Below are 17,245 nucleotides of genomic sequence, written 5' to 3' on the forward strand. Positions count from 1 at the left end.
CAGTTAAAAGCTCTTAGAAAATGTCACATCTAAGTTTTTCTGCTACAGTTAAAAGCTCTCAGAAAATGTCACATCTCAACTCGAATTGAAAACTCGATTCCGTGAAGCGAACGAGGCCTTAGTACGTGCACAGAGCCCAATAATGAAAAATGGATAATCCATAATAAAGCATAAATGGACATGCATTTTTACTTGATGATGTTTAATGCGTAAAATGTTTTTATGAGAAATATTTGTGCTCGCTGAGCTTTTTAGCTCATCAAGTTTATTCATGTTGTAGGTATGAAGCTTGCAACTCTTTGATAGACTTTGCAACAAAGGACGCGTACAATTAAGGGATCGGGCAATAGATACTATCATGCAGTTAAATTTCACATAAAGTTGAAGAGGTTTAAAGTTATGGTTAAGGAGAATAATTAAAAAGGAAGTTGTAATCATTAACTTGAATTCATATTTTGAACTTCCCTCAGAGTTAATTTCACGAAAGTTAAAGATGATTAAAGAAATGATGGAAAATGTTTTAATTATATGAAACGAGCAAGAGGTTTTTATAAAACCGGTTAAGTAGGCTCTAAAGTCGATAGTAACAATAGTTTCATGTATGGCTAATTATATTCTAATGACTATACTAAAATTGTTAAAACTGTTTTCGAAACCTTCAATGATGTAAAGAATGGTAAGATTTATACTGCATTCAGAACAAGTTTCAAAAACAAAAAATTACCCAAAATTTTAAGGGCTGTTCTTTTGTAACAAAACTCAGAAAAAGTTTAAACTCGAATTACAACTTTATTCAAGTTCATGTTCTTTTGTAAAATTTGAGTTTGAACTCGTATTTAAACTCGAGTTTGAACTAGAGTTTTGGACTAAACTCGAGTTCAAGTTTCCCCTTTTAACTCAAGTTCATAAACTCGAACTCAAATTAATAAACAGTATTTTTTATATTCTTAAAAATGTCATAACTTTTTTGTTTTAATTCTGATTGAGATGATTTTTTTTTATGCATTCGCAACGAAAACACAAATAAAACCCCACCTATATACCCTATTAAAATTTTTCATCACTATTGAGTTATTATTAAAGTACTATCTAAATACAAATTTAAATTTTGACCCACCCAAACATAAACTCAAAAAAATTCTCAATTCAAATCATAACTCAAATATGCACATCTAAACACAAACTCAAGTTACAACTACAACTCAAGTTATAACTCAAATTCAACTCAAAATTATCACTCAAGTCACCCTAACTCAAAAATGCAAAAGAATCCCCTAGTAACTAATATTTCACTTTTAAGACGTTTTAAAAAGTTAATATCATTTTTTGCATTTAAGTCATAATTAGTGACGGCTCAAGAAGCTGGATCGTTACAGTTATAGGATCTATCTGATGAATACCGGCAACCTTCTTAGCCAAAGAATGCTCATTAGGCCATTGGTAACTATTGGTAGCATCTCCTCTAAAAGAGAATAAGCCTCTCAGTAGTCTTGGATGTCAAAGCACCACCAAAAGCAGCATCAACAATGGTCCTAGTCTGACCATTCAATCCAGTATAGAAGAATTGGATTTGCGTCCAATCTTCATGGCCATGTTGAGGGCAACGCCAAATCAAGTCTTTGTATCTCTCCCAAGCCTCATATAATGGCTCAAAGTCCAACTGCTTAAATTGCCCGATATATACTCTCAGTTGGGCTGTTTTAGACAGCGAGAAGAATTTTGTAAGAAATTTCTGTGCCATCTCCCAAGTATTAATGCTGCTAGGTTGCAAGGATTGCAACCATCCTCTAGCTTTGTGCCTAAGAGAAAAACGGAACAAATGCAATCTAATGGTGTCCTCAGTAACACCATTCATCTTCACCGTATCACAGATCTCCGTATCGCAGATCTCCAAAAAGATAGTCAAGTGAATGTTTGGGTCTTCAAGTAGAGATCCCCCAAATTGGTTTTGTTGCACCATGTTGATTAGTGCAGGCTTAATCTCAAAATTATTCGCGTTGATTGTTTGGTGCGCGATCCCGGAAGAGTTGTCATTGACAACCGGCTTGAAATAATCTCAGATTGCCCTTTGGTTTTGGTTGTTGGCCGCCATTGCTTGAACTTCATTTCTCCTTGCTGCCCTTATCCCCGGAAGTGTTCTTTCAATTTCAAGATCAAAAGGGAACAATTCAAGACTTCTCAATCTTCGCATTAACTGCCAAACACCAACAAACAAATAAATAGAATTTAAATAAATCTAAATTAAAATCAAGATTACTTGGTAACAATATTAGCAAAAATAAGATTAGACAATCCCGGCAATGGCGCAAAAAATTTGTTCGCAAAAATCTACCCCAAGCACACGGTGTCAAGTTTTAGTAGTAAATGATGAGAAGGGTTGTCGTCTCCATAGGGATTGTAATCAAATTTTCACTAAGTACTGTAATTAGAATAATCCTAACTTTATTTAGACAATCAAATCAAATTTTATTGCATAATTAAATAAAAATAAAAATAAACTCAAGAATCGCAATTGAAGGAGAAAAAATATATGAGAAATTTTAGAGGTTTGATTTCACCTAACTGTCAACTATGTCTTCTGTCATGCCCTAAAACTAGGGTCTGGCAAATTTGTCAAGTTTTTCAGAATATTGATTCCCTGCGTAAATATAATACTTTGAAACAAATCCTCTAATTTCCATTCAACCCATAATCACAATAATGTATCCACCTGTCAAACATAGATATAAGACAAAATATCTAAAAGGGGCGTTCACCATGCATCACTCATTTGCATCCAACAATATTTAGCATCCCTCAAAACAGATTCAAAGTTTTTGACTAGGAATTTTAATCAGTATACATATTCAAATAACTATTATACATAACAGGAAATACATAGCCTCGCTGGAGGGTATTACTAAGGGACAGCTGCAGAGCTTCTTGTAATCTAGCTACTATGACGATCTATACATCACCAGAAGGAACGGGATACTAACTACTCAGTTTAAAATCAACAAAATAAAAATAAACAGAGGAACATTAAAATAATTAAAATATTCTATTAACAATTGATTTCCAAAAGTTCAATGACAACAATAATAATATTAATAAAAAAAGAAAAGAAAATAAGGCAATAAATATAAAAAGAGAATCTATAACAACTGATAAAAATCTCATTTTTTAAAATAACATAAAAACTTACTAAGACTAAAATATCACAAATGATAACATTCTAGTTCTCAAAATAATATAAAAACCCACCAAGAGAAAATCTCTAACTGATCAGTTAAATCATCAAACACCCAACACTTTAAAATGTCAGTAACGCTCCTATTCGTTAGTAATGGAGGAGAAACGAAATGGGAAAAAAGAGTCTGTTGTGCCCTAAATGAGCACCCCGTGAAAGAGTCGCGTACCAGTTTTGGTACCCGTTAGGTAGTCCTCGACGATAAGGTATAGATAGTGGTACTAGTATGATAGACAATGCCGTTGTGCCCAACAGATGAGCATCCCGTTGAGTGTCCATGTATTTATAGTAGTGAGCATCCCGTTGAGTGTCCATGTATTTATAGTAGTACCACTATGGTAATAAATGTCCGTTGGGCACAAATGAGCACCCCGTGATTTGATAATAGTCCTCGAATAATTTAACAAATGGCCATAAATCTGTCCGACGGCACCGCATAAGGTTACATAGAGTTTCTGAATTTAAGGACAAACCAAATCACTCTCAAGGACCTCTGACTCAGTCAGTCAACTATAACTAGTTCCTAACAAAATTTCAACAGCATAACAGCATCATTTTTTAATAAACCAAAAATTAATAACCTGCAAGAAACAATTTCAGAAATATTTTCGGCGCGCCCTTGCTGCAAAACGCGCCACCCAGAGCATTTTTATATGAATTCAAAGTAAAAATTCAATTCGAATCATCAATCTTCATCACAGTAATCAACCATAATAATCATAAGAGTAAACTTAATTTCTCAATACGAGATAAACACATAATCCATCAATTTATAAATAACAAAATTATTCAATTGAAAACTTTAAAAGGATTTGAGTAGTCGAATTCCTACCAAAACGAGATTGTCGAAACTTTGATCTCCAAACTCAAGCTTTGATGCCTCGGCACGTTATTTGAATGCTAGAAACGCGACCGGAACGCCGAAATTAGATTGGAAAGGAGCTTCACAAACTCAGGCCGTCGGGGTCTGCCGTTGACCGGTCAAACTCGACGGTCAACGCCTGTTGACCAGCATCCCGTGGGCAGGTGACTGCGAAGGTGAACATCACTTCGAAGGCCTCGACGAGAGGAACTCGTTTCCGATGACGGCTTCTCCAAATGACATCTTGTTCGCAGGGAAAAGTCAAAAATCGATGAAGAACGTGGCGGCGGAATGGGAAGTTTCGGGCGACAATCAAACTTGGGGTTGGGTGGGCTTTATTCTCCTCGGAAAGAGCAACGCAATGGTGCAACTCGCCGGTAATAAGTGGCCGGACGGCGGCGGAATCGACCGCGAAAGTGAGCAACGCTTTAACTTTTCTCCGCATTTTCGAGCTGCCGGTGGCGAGTATGGCGGCGGCGCTTTGGCTCAGGCGGTTTTGGGCGGCTGTGCTCCTGATCCGCTGGCGTGCGCCGGCAAACGGCGATCAGCGATGGTCTGGCAAAGAGGAGGGCAGCGGGAGTGGAGTGTTTTTGCGTGAAAGAGATATGGAGAGAGAGGGAAAGAGGAGAGAGAATGGGCTGATATTTTCACACGTGGGGAAAATTTTTGAGTGGGGAAATTTCTAGACTTCCATTTTAGCCCCTTATTCTTGAAAATTTCAAACATGACCACAACTTAGTAAAAAGTTTCATTTAAGTTTCTAAAATCACGCTTTGGCCCAAAATAAGTTTTATTTCCAATAAATTCATGGTCCTTAAAAAAATTTCGTCCTCGAAATTTCACACTATAACCTCAAGCTGGAGATTAAACGACTGAGGGTACTTATCATCCATCTCAGATTCTAACTCCCTAGTATCTTTATCAGAGGTACCAAGTTTCCTATAAGTAGTAAAGTTCATAGTTATGGGTTTTGGAAAGGATAATTATTATTATGGTGTCTACATGTATGTGTGTGTGTGTGTGTGTGTATATATATATATATATAAATCAAAATCCTTTTTCAAAATCTTCGTCCCGATGAAAAACCAAGTTTGATCCAAGAGGTCATATATAAAATATGCTCGAAAAAGAAGACAAATGCAACCCCATGCTAAATAAATCCAAGTCTTGAGAAATGAACGTGCTAAGTTCAATGAATTGCACAACACTCATAAATACACAACCAATAACATAAAGATGTCAATTAATAATAAAATCTTCTAAGTCTTCAAGAGCTATCGTTATGTGTGTGTCAAACTATTCTCTTTAAAACACATTCGCATGAGTTATTAAGAATATCATAATTTAACATTATTGACTCTTAAAGGTTCTAAACTGTTAATCATTCGACCATAGAACGATCTCTAACTCGGAACCATTTCCTATATAGAAACAGTAATTGGACAGATTCGTTGACATGATTGAGAAAATTCATAAAATATTGTCTCTCAAAAAATTACAAAATCAACTCTAAAAGAAAGTAGACATATAGAGCTTTCTATCGAGCTATCATACGCCTTAATTTGAGCTCTGTAAACCCCTCAAACACAATCAGTAAGAAATTAAAATTCTGGATTCTAAGAATTTGACAGCATTTGAAAAGGTTTTTCATGAACTTCAAATGTGCACAACTTGGGCTTACAAAACTCTAAATGAGGTGATTCCAAATGGCACATGCCACAAATGTGCACAACTTGGGCTACAAAACTCTAAATGAGGTGATTCCAAATGGCACATGCCACTAATAACATGTCCTGAGGGGTAGTAATGACGGTTTAGGTGCAGCAACCCTATATCAAAAAGTGGGGGTCTTAGTTCTTGTTTTACAGATTCCTACAAAAATCAGTTAGTGACTGTTGCGGGAATAATCATAAAATATTCTATATAGTCTTGAAAATTACAAAATCAGTTCCTATTCATAGTAAACATCTAGGGCTTTACAAAGAGCTATCACAAGCTCAGTTTCGGGTCCGTTAAGGTCTCCAAAAACATGATACTGCAGACAACCAGCTTTTAAGCCTAAATTCAGAAAGTTGTAACTTGAGCTACGGGTCTCCATTTAAGGCAATTCTTGTATTAAATCGAAGCTTATAGTGTCTATTTTGAGGTTATATGATTTGCAAGATCAGAAACTTAACAAGGAAATACTATTTTCCATTCTTCTTGGACAGCCACTTACAAAATCCTTGGAACGTACTAATAAGCATATAACCCAAGGCATTCATCTCAAAATTCTTGGTATACCTCTCTAGACACGTCTTACATGATAAATAGAAGAGGGAAAGGTATTTACTCATACCATGTCTCAAAAACCCACTAATTTAAGACTAAAACAAAAGGTTTCAATTAACCAACTATCTAAAGGATGGCATTGTCATCAAAGAGAATTAAGTCTTCTAGTTTTAACACCAAAACATATTCAAATCACATCTAAGTTTCAAAATCCAAATAGCTAGAAACTTTATTAAATCTAAGACAAAATTACACCAAAACTAAAAGGGTTTAACTACATACATTATACTTATTTTTGAGTTAGAAACTAAACCCAAAATCAATAGATTTGTTCTACATGTTACCTTGGCAATCCAAATCTCTAAAACATGTAGAAGGTAGGGTAAACATACTTCTAACCTCCAGTTCATGTCTCCAAACCATATTATATAAACCTAGCATTTTTGAGATCTCAACTAAATAAAAGATCATCGATGTCATTAAGCCCTAGACATCAAATATTGACTCTCGTATCAGTACTCTCTAAATTTCCAGAATTTATCAATTGGTCAACATGTAGAGTCAACACGCACATGATAAACCATAATACCATAAACTACGACAGAGATTCGAATAAGGAAAAATAAGAAGAAATTCAAATTAAGACATTAAGAGAGAAATAAATCAACTTTTGAACAAGAAAACCCTGCTGTTTTTTTTCCGCTACTATGGGATCCTTGTCCCTGTCATTGATTTTGACTTCCCTTGACCATCTTACCACTACATCAACAAGAGGAGTGTTCCAAACGGTTACCACATTTTCTTTAATGACAGGTCTCAAAACATTCTTGAATTAGACTATCATAAGCATATCGAAATAACATTTTCCCAATAGACTAAATAAACCACAATAAAAGAGTAAAACCTCAAACAAGGACCAAACTCCCATAAAAGTCTTGTTTGGTCACATCACGTGAAATCGGCATCTATATCCAAGAAAAGAAAATAACCTATCATATCTCCTGAATGTAACCTCATGCCAGAAGACATCAACAATACCATGTTATGATTCATAGGCACATAAATCCCAAAGTAATACTTCCCAACCTCCAAATCTTTTGCTTATTCCAAAATCAAGGCCTATAAAGAAACTAATTGATCATTAAAGTGAAGGGCAATATGCACATTTCTCAAAGATTGATGAACCAATATCAAAAACTCCAAATCAAGCAAAATTTCTTGAACATCTATCACTTTCATGAATGCTTTGCAAGAATATATAATAGTCAACTCACGCCAAGTCGGCAAAATTAATCCCTAGATTGACAGCCTCTCATTACCTGATGACAAGTACAATCTGATCCAAAAGGCAAAGGGCAAAAATTTTAGTGAAATCGTTAATTATGAGCTTAATGTCCCAAAAACGTCAAGATTCCAAAAGGAATAGCCATAGCTAACTGATTTTGATTTGCCTCAGAGTCCACCACATCTTATTCCATACTTGTAAAACATATGACTCTTAAACCCATGACCAAAATCAAAGGAACACCTTTAAGGTCTTTAGAATTAGCCTAACATTCTAAAAGTGACACTTTCAAATATTAGAACAACTAAAATGTTATCTCAAAGTCTTAATGCAGTGTCAACTATTTGAAAGGTACGAAGTTTTTTTTTTTTTTTTTTTATCGGTGAAGGTACGGAGTTATCCAGCCATCTGGAAACAGACTTATTTCATATAACTTACACCAGTAGGTAGGTTTATGGTTTAACCTCAAGACCATAGAAGTGAAAGTCCTAAAAACTATACGCTCAAATTGCTAAACCCGCTAAATAAGTCATCTCCTAAACAACTGAAGATGCTAGCAAAATGAGGATGCATGACAATCTAGAAAAATATGAAACAATCTAGTTTAACAGGTGGGACATTCCGGGTTTTCGAACCTAAGCTCTGATACCCTTTTGTCACGCCCCAAAACTAGGGTCTGTGGCAAATTTGTCAAGTTTTTCAGAATTGTGATTTCCTGCGTAAATATAATATTTCGAAACAAATCCTCTCATTTCCATTCAACCCATAATACCCACAATAATGTGTAGACCTGTTAAACATAGAAATAAGACAAAATATCTAATAGGGGCGTTCATCATGCATCACTCATTTACATCCAACAATATTTAGCATCCCTCAAAACAGATTCAAAGATCTTGACTAGGATTTGAGTAGTCGATTTCCTACCAAAACGAGATTGTTGAAACTTTAATATCCAAACTCAAGCTTTGATGCCTCGGCTCGTAATTTGAAGCCGAAATTAGATTGGAAAGGAGCTTCTGAAACTCAGGCCGTCGGGGTCTGCCGTTGACCGGTCAAACCCGTCGGTCAACACCCGTTGACCAGCATCCCGTGGGCAGGTGACTGCGAAGGTGAACGCCACTTCGAAGGCCTCGACGAGAGGAACTCGTTTCCGATGACGGCTTCTCCAAATGACATTGTTCGCCGGGAAAAGTCAAAAATCGATGAAGAACGTGGCGGCGGAATGGGAAGTTTCGGGCGACGATTAAGCTTGAGGTTGGGTGGGCTTTGTTCTCCTCGGCAAGAGCAACACAACGGTGCAACTCGCCGGTAAAAAGGTGGCTGGACGGCAGCGGAATCGACCGCGAAAGTGAGCAACACTTTAAGTTTTCTCCGCATTTTCGAGCGGCCGGTGGTGAGTATGGCGGCGGCGTTTTGGCTCCGGCGGTTTTGGGCGGCTGTGCTCCTGATCCGCTGGCGTGCGGCGGCATTCGGTGATCAGCGATGGTCCGGCAAAGAGGAGGGCAGCGGGAGTGGAGTGTTTTTGGGTGAAAGAGAGATGGAGAGAGAGGGAAAGGGGAGAGAGAATAGGCTGATATTTTCACACATTTGGGGCAGATAGCTTTTTTGTTGGCCTCAGCTGAAGCTGGATGTTGGGCGTTTTGTTCAGCGTTGTCCTATGTGTTAGAAAGGCATGGGACAAGCTCAAAATACAGGTCTCTGTACTCCTTTGCCTGTTCCCGAGACAATGTGGCAAAACTTGATTATAGATTTATTTTTACAATTTAATTTACATTGGAATTTTTAATTTAAGTTGTGATTTAATTTCATGTGAGAATTTTTTATTGTTAAAAAAAATAAATATAATTATTTTTAAAATTTTTTATTATAATAAAATTTAAATTTTAAACTTAAATTTATAAAATGAATAAAGTCTTGGCCTGTTTGGAAAAACCATTTTTCCGCAGACATGTATCACAAGCTCAAGGACAAGAAGATTGGTCCTTTTCGCGTGTTACAAAAGATTGGCGACAATGCTTAGAATATTGATCTTCCAGCTGATATGAACATTTCCAATACTTATGTTGTTGATATCTTCGAGTTTTTCCCTCCGAATGAGATATCTTTACAATCACAAAACTGGAGGGCGAGTTTTTCTTCAACTGGAGGGGATTGATGCAGCACACGATCATCAATAATCGAACACCGATTGTACAATTTCAGCAACAGCGGTGCGCCTGACCTGACGCGTTGAACCCAACCTTCGTAGCGACACTTCGTCGGTTGTGCCCCCGGAATGGGAACGTGACGACCTTAGCAAATCATTAAACCAGATAGCTTTGAGCTACTACTCCATTAATTCTTCGAGCAAATAAAGGTCTTTCTCACAAGTGATCAAGTGTTGATTTCGACACCAGGAGCCGATACCATCGACATTGTCAACACATTCAGTGCATCCCAAATTACTTTCTTTAAAAGCTTTGCGAAATCAATGATCAAGACGGGGAATATAAGTCCACTAACTGGTACTTAGGGAGAAATTAGATTGAACTGCCGAAGGGTTAATGAGGATTATTAATGACACTACTTTTGTTAGCTCAAGTAACATTGATGTTTCATCAAGTACCTAGATTTGAATAATAGTGTTACAGAGTAGTAACGATATCATATATTTAGAGCGATAGATCATGTCACGATATCATATATATGTGGGATTTTGGATCAAGAACTAGTTATATATGCATGTGATTGAATGGGATTGGATTAGGAACGAATGCAAACATATATTTAGAGCGTCGAATACAAAACAAGAATAAATTTTATTTCAGTAAAAGGGAAAAAGCCTTTTCAATCTTTTTGATTTCATATTATCAACTTATAAATAATAAAGATCAAACGTATGGATAAAAGCATTAACAAAATTTAATGGTTACTTTAATATTTATACATCGATAGATACTGTTATTTTAATCTTAAGATAATGATCCGATGTTGTAATAATTAATTAGATAATTAATCAAAAAAAATTTTAATTAATATATTAAATTTTTATCACATCACGTTACTAAATTATTATTTTCGGTAAGTAACCACCGTAAAAACATAACTATTGAAACTCGTCTATATATTTGATGGGTCTCTCGAACTAAACGTTTGCGTCATACGATTTTTCAGGTTCACAACAAATTTTCAGCTCTTTTTGCTGACCAGAGTTATTCATGCATTCTTTTTTTCCTCCTTTCAAGGTTTCCTCATTTGGTTTACGACAGAAGGGGGTTTAAACGAGCCTTTATTTTTTCCTCTTTTTTTTTTTTTTTCTTTTAAACAAAGTAGATCACTGCTTCCTGTACGTAGTTAGCTTTCCTTTAAACTATCCTTTAGATATTTTGTTAGACTTTCCTTTTAATTTGGCTTTTTACCATGTATTTTTTCTTTCTTATTTTAATAAGTACTTTGAGTAATGAGGGGTTTAGTGCAGAAAGGGATAGATAGTATGGGTACTTATGTAATTATGATGTACTTCTTTTATCTGATATATAGTAATATTATCATCATTTACTTAAATAAAATGGCACAAGACTGAGCAAACAAAAATTAACAGTAACTTAGCACATTAATAAATAATCGACGAATGCACTTCTAATTTAATCCCTTCCCGGAAAGAGAGAACAAACAAACAAATAAAAAAAATAAAAAAAAGAACATAAAGTACTACTTCTTATAATTGAAGCCAATTTCACTAGGATTATTAAAAAAACTAGGTCTATACAGCAATTAAGCACCTTCATTGGGACGGGGACGGGGAAGGAGACGACCATATATGTCATCTTAGTAGCGAAAAATAAAGCCAAATAACTTGTACAGACGTGGTGGATCTCCTCCTACCTGTACCCTAATGACGTTTTCGTCGCTCCGGCCACCCTCTTTCCAGAAATAAAGGGTGTCCCCACTTCGAAGCCCGTTCTCTCGGACAAACTCAATCCATGCCTGAGACTCAAAGACAGGCTTCAAGCTGTATGGTTGATCATCCTTTATTAATACAGGCCTTTTCCTCAACAAAAATGTGTACATCTTGTTTATCCTCTCGTCCATAACTTGAATTGGTTCGATGGTGTTAGGGCCTAGATTAGGCAGTAACGTCCCCAACCATTCATTTGGCACTGCCATGAACGTCTCAATTAGATCGACGTGCGAGACTGTCTTCTGGAACCTGTACGACTCCATGCAGGCTCAGTAGTTAGCAAATTTATTTAGAGAATAATTGAAAGATCAATATTACGCACTTGATTAGTGGTTATATATCATATGCGAGATACTACTATATATATAAGCAAATTAAAGTCTACTGAGTTTATCTTATCTTACAAATACCTTGTTAGCAATACCCCACATAACTACCTCATAAATTACTAGAAGTTTCGTTATAATATTGGAAAAGTACAAATGTTGTCCCGTTCTCACAGACATATATATAAATATAAGCGACACTGAAAAGTTTGAGAAATTTAAAAGTGGTTACATATGTAATTAATTATTAGCAAGCACTTTAGCTTGTACGACGACCAATAATTTGAGTTGCTAATTACATGCAGCATTCCTTCCCTCCGTGTTTGACCGGTTGTTCCGATTACTTTTTCGAATTTTCAGTTCGGCCATGTAAGATACGTACTAAGTTAAGAAATTATAATTTATTTAATCTTAGACCTTGTTCACTTCGCCGATTCAAGTTTTAAAAAGTACATTTTTTAACTTATTTCTTATAGCACATCCCAATGGCATCATAACTTTGACGGGATGGACCCACCCTTCCCGACCTAAAATTGGGGCTAGTGACTAAGTTGAAAGTTTATGAGCAAATTATGGATTCGTTTAGGTCGCTAATTCAGATTTTTAATTTGAGTTGAAATGTAATTTTATATGAGAATTTTTTAATGTAGTAAAAAAGTTAAATGTGACTATTTTTTAGAGCTTTTTACTGTAACAAAACTCAAATTTTAAACTCGAATCGGTGAAATAAACGGAGCCTACAAGTCTTAAGGCCCGTTTAGTTCGCTGATTCGAGTTTTAAATTCGAGTTGAAATGTGATTTTATGTGAGAGCTTTTTACTATAGCAAAAAAATTAGATGTGACTGTTTCTGAGAGCTATTTATTGTAGCAAAACTCGAATCAGTGAAATAAACGGGGCCTTAGAGCATCTCCTATGCAATACTATAATTAACGTGCTAATTACAAATTTAGGCTCCGTTCATTTCACCGATTCGAGTTTTGCTATAATAAAAAGCTCTTAAAAATAGTCACATCAAACTTTTTTATTACAGTAAAAAACTCTCACATAAAATCACATATTAACTCAAATTAGCGAATTAAACGGCCCTTTAGTTTTTAAGTGCAAAAAAAAATCTCTCCAATACAATGTTATTTATTGTGTCAAATTTATCATATGTTATACTTTATGACAAATTTCTCAACAAGTATAACTTATTAGAAATTTGATATTTGATTACTATTAGTTGAAACATTTACTGTAATCATTGTAATTTTTACATTTTTTAATTATTTTAAAAATAAAGTTTATTTTTACCACTTTTAAAGCTTAATGATTATGGAAATGAGTAGATTCAGCATTCAAATAAAATTATGCGTTAGACCAAAAATAAAAATAACATACTATATCACATTTTTTTTATGTTAAATATATAATTAATATTAACATTTGTATTATAGATGATCTTATCTTTGTAGTGCGTTTTGCTAAATATAAATGCTCATTCACCCTCATAATCAGACGCTATGTTCATTAGCTGCCACGGGTTAATTTTTTATTTGTATGAAAAAAGTAGTTAACCGGTTACTAGAAAATCACTAACTTGGCATAAGCTAGAGCTGCACTTCTAGCCGTTTCTATGGCTTCACAAAAGGGCATTGGCTCCGCGATTTTTGAGGGGATTCGGAGATTTGAGGTTAATGTTATCGCGGTTAGAGGGAAAGACTGTAATTTGGGAGTTCTCCAACGTGAATGTAATTTTGATGCTTTGTCGAGCCTGTCCTTGTTTAAAGCATAGCCGGCTTCCAAAATATATAGAGCCCATTTAAAACCTATATTCAAACTGTAATTTTTTATTTTAATATTTAAAATTTAATTTTTTATGAGAAAAAATATTATAATAAAATTAATAATTTAAATTTGAGTTTAAATTTAAGTATGAGAAACAAATAGGCTCCTGAGAACTATAATTTAGCAAAGTGGGCTTTGTTAGGTCACTTTAGAGGGAGAAGTCCCCCTCTGTTTTGTCAGGACGTAATGGATTGGATGCCTGTTTAGGGTTTTAGTCCATCCCTTATTTACTCTCGTTTAAAAAAATAATAATTTATTTTTGAGAGAGTGTGAATCTGAATTTTTATTTATTTTAGACTTTTATTTATTATTTTTAATAAATATCTTTTTATTAGTGTAATTATCTGATTAAAAAAATTATAAATTAAGAATGAAAAGTAAAAATCATGATTTATATACTTATATTTGTCAAAATTACTCTACTCGTTTTCTTTGCCTCGGGGCTTTTCAATGCGTGCAGTCGTTTATCCATACAAAAAAAAAAAAGAGTTACAAGAAAATCCAATCTTGTAAGTTTAATAACCAAAATGCCATCCTCAATATCAATTAAGTTGCATAGCTTTTCAGCTAAAAAAAAAAAAAAAGTTGCACAACCACCGTCTAGTTCAAAGCCAAAATCAAACCACTTTAAAATATTAATTTTTTTTTTTCTTCTTCTCTCGTTGATATCGGATTCAGATGTTGGGCTCAACGTTGCACAACCGGCCAAGTTCCGTCTTTTTTTTTTTTTTTTTGAGGTAAAATCTGCCTCTTTATTTTAATTAGTTTTCTAATTTTGTGAAAAAAGAAGACGAACAAAAGCATATTCTACTATAGATTATAGAGGTTGGATTTTTACTCTTCAAAGAACAACAGTGTGAGCTTTTTTTTTCCTTCGGTTTTTCAAAAATTTTGTCCGTATTTCCTCACTTTTGCTTTTAACGTTTTGCCTTTAACTTTTAATTTTTGTTCGTCCCTCAACTTTTGAACAATTCCATCTGTGTCCCTTCACTTTTACTTTTACTATTTTACCCTCAGCTTCTTATTCCTTCATTTGTTGTTTGTTTGGGCGTTTCGGTCATTTTCTTAGTATATACTAAATACCTTAAAAAACTTCTTGGAGAAATTTTGTTAACCTTTTTCTTCCCTTTTGCCCCTCTTATTTTTTGTTTATTACTCATTTAATGTTAATTGAAGTGAGAAAGTGTACTTTGAATAGTGCACTTTTAATCAAAATAACGTAATTTTAGTTGAAAGTGTATAATTTTCTCACTTTTTTTAGTCTTTTTAGGTTGTTTTTACTTTTCATTCTAAAATTTATTTGTATTTTTCATTTGTCCTTTTAACTTTTTATTTTTTTCGTGTTGTCCTAAAATTTTATTTTCATTTTGATTCCTTTTACCTTAAAATTTATTCATTTTTCTCTTTTGGTTTTTTATTGACAATGTTTCTTTTCTTCTTGCCCTAAAACTTTTTTATTTCTTCATTTTAGTCCTATTTTATTTTATTTTTTACTTTTTATCCTGAAATTTGTCCTTTTTTTGTTCATTTTACCCTAAAACTTATTTATTTATTCATTTTAGTCCTTTTTTGACCTCTTTTTTATGTTTTACCTGCAATTTTATTTTTTTCGTTTTGGCTCATTTTGCCTTAAAACTTATTTATTTTTCCATTTTGAACTTTTTAGACTCTTTTTTTATTTTTTCCTAAAATTTTATTATTTTTTTTTGTTTTGGTTTCTTTTACTCTAAAATTTAGTTATTTCTTCATATTTTTTTTCTTGTTTGACCCTTTTTTTTATTTTTTTCCCTATAACTTTATTTTTTCACTTTGGTTCCTTTTGCCCTAAAACAATATTTATTTATTCATCTTAGTTCTTTTTTGACTTTATCTTAACTTCTTGCCCTAAAACTTATTTTAGTTTGTCATTGAGATTTTATATTCATATTTTATATGTTTTTAATAATAATACGACAATTAGTTAATTATAACTTAACACTAGGGCTGTAAGAAATCACCCCGAACCCGACGAACCCGGCCGAGCCGAGCCGACCCTACCCGAAAATCACGGGTTTCTAATTTTTTATTTAATTTTCGGTTTGAATTATACCTAACCCGCACTGCGCGGGTAGGGGCGCGGGGTGGGGTTACATGAACCCGAGGTAACCCTACCCGGCCGAACATGTTCAAAGTAGGTAAAACAATGTTCAACACTTCAAATTCTTACTTTCATAAGTTTATGGACTTTATGCTTTTAAACTGTTAACTTATTTATGTTTTGGATTCACGATTTGTGTAAAAAATACTTGTATGCCATAGTTGTTGAATTAGGACATTCTTTATTTATATTGGAAGTGTTTGATTTCAAAGTGAGTGTTTTAATTGTTCACCTTGCATTTAGACCCCCTATTGAAGGAAAAACATGTTCTGTTTGATAATGATTTCTTATGTAACAAGCACAGATTAATTGACTAAAAAGTGATCATGTGGTCCTTGAGATCACTCTTGCTTTATGCATATTGTGATATGAGTTATTAGTCTTTATATTTTATTATGCCGCAATTTTGTTGTGTAATTATTTACTACAATAGTATTTGCATATATCATTTATTGCTCATTTACTACAATAGTATTTTATCATTTATTTGCATATAAGAGCCTCTTAGAGTAAAATTGATGAAGTCATAGATTAAAATTGGTTTTCACCAACCCGAGTAACCCGACCCTACCCGAGGTCACCCGAAAGGTTGCGGGTTTGTAGACTTAAGAGAGTGTCGCGGCCCAAAATTTTCTCAACCCGCACTAGTCGGGTAGGCTCAATTTTTCGGCTCAACCCTACCCTACCCGGCCGATTTACACCCCTACTTAACACACCGATTACTTTCCACGTGGAGTTCAACTAGTATCCATCTATATATAGAAAGTTGAAAAACTATTGTTCACGTATGTAAAGTAGGGCTGTAAGAAATCACCCCAAACTCGACGAATCCGGCCGAGCCGAGCCGACCCTACTCAAAAATCACGAATTTTTAATTTTTTATTTAATTTTCAGTTTTAATTATGCCTAACCCGCACTGCGCGGGTAGGGGCGCGGGGTGGGGTTACATGAACCCGAGGTAACCCTACTCGGCCGAACATGTTCAAAGTAGGTAAAACAATGTCCAACACTTCAAATTCTTACTTTCATAAGTTTATGGACTTTATGCATTTAAACTGTTAACTTATTTTTGTTTTGGATTCACGGTTTGTGTAAAAAATGCTTGTATGCCATAGTTGTTGAATTAGGACATTCTTTATTTATATTGGAAGGGTTTGATTTTAAAGTGAGTGTTTTAATTGTTCACCTTGCATTTAGACCCCCTCTTGAAGGACAGACATGTTCTGTTTGATAATGATTTCTTCTGTAACAAGCACAGATTAATTGACTAAAAAGTGATCATGTGGTCCTTGAGATCACCAACCCGAGTAACCCGACCCTACCCGAGGTCACCCGAAAGGTTACGGGTTTGTAGACTTAAGAG

At 34.5% G+C, this 17,245-nt stretch overlaps 1 protein-coding gene across 2 annotated transcripts; it reads right to left on the reverse strand.

Annotated features, from left to right (window-relative positions):
* Positions 1-1,277: 1,277 nt before the first annotated feature.
* On the reverse strand, positions 1,278-2,944 carry LOC112092178. Of its 2 annotated transcripts, none has more exons than XM_024167610.1 (2): positions 2,564-2,944; positions 1,278-2,194 (listed from the first exon to the last, which is right to left on the reverse strand). In XM_024167610.1, the coding sequence occupies exon 2, from the start codon at positions 1,958-1,960 to the stop codon at positions 1,463-1,465; it is 498 nt and encodes a 165-aa protein (XP_024023378.1). In that variant the 5' UTR covers positions 1,961-2,194; positions 2,564-2,944; the 3' UTR covers positions 1,278-1,462. The 2 variants fall into 2 exon arrangements, with proteins under 2 accessions (XP_024023378.1, XP_024023377.1); XM_024167609.1 differs by having other exon boundaries at positions 2,559-2,944.
* Between the last annotated feature and the right edge of the window lie 14,301 nt (positions 2,945-17,245).

This window comes from Morus notabilis, unplaced genomic scaffold (genome assembly GCF_000414095.1).
Source record: "Morus notabilis unplaced genomic scaffold, ASM41409v2 Scaffold3244, whole genome shotgun sequence".
Lineage (NCBI taxonomy): Eukaryota > Viridiplantae > Streptophyta > Magnoliopsida > Rosales > Moraceae > Morus > Morus notabilis.

What these genes read in the sequence shown, in the direction of transcription:
- LOC112092178 (XM_024167610.1), bottom strand. Translation starts at nt 1,960, where the DNA reads ATGGTGCAACAAAACCAATTTGGGGGATCTCTACTTGAAGACCCAAAC.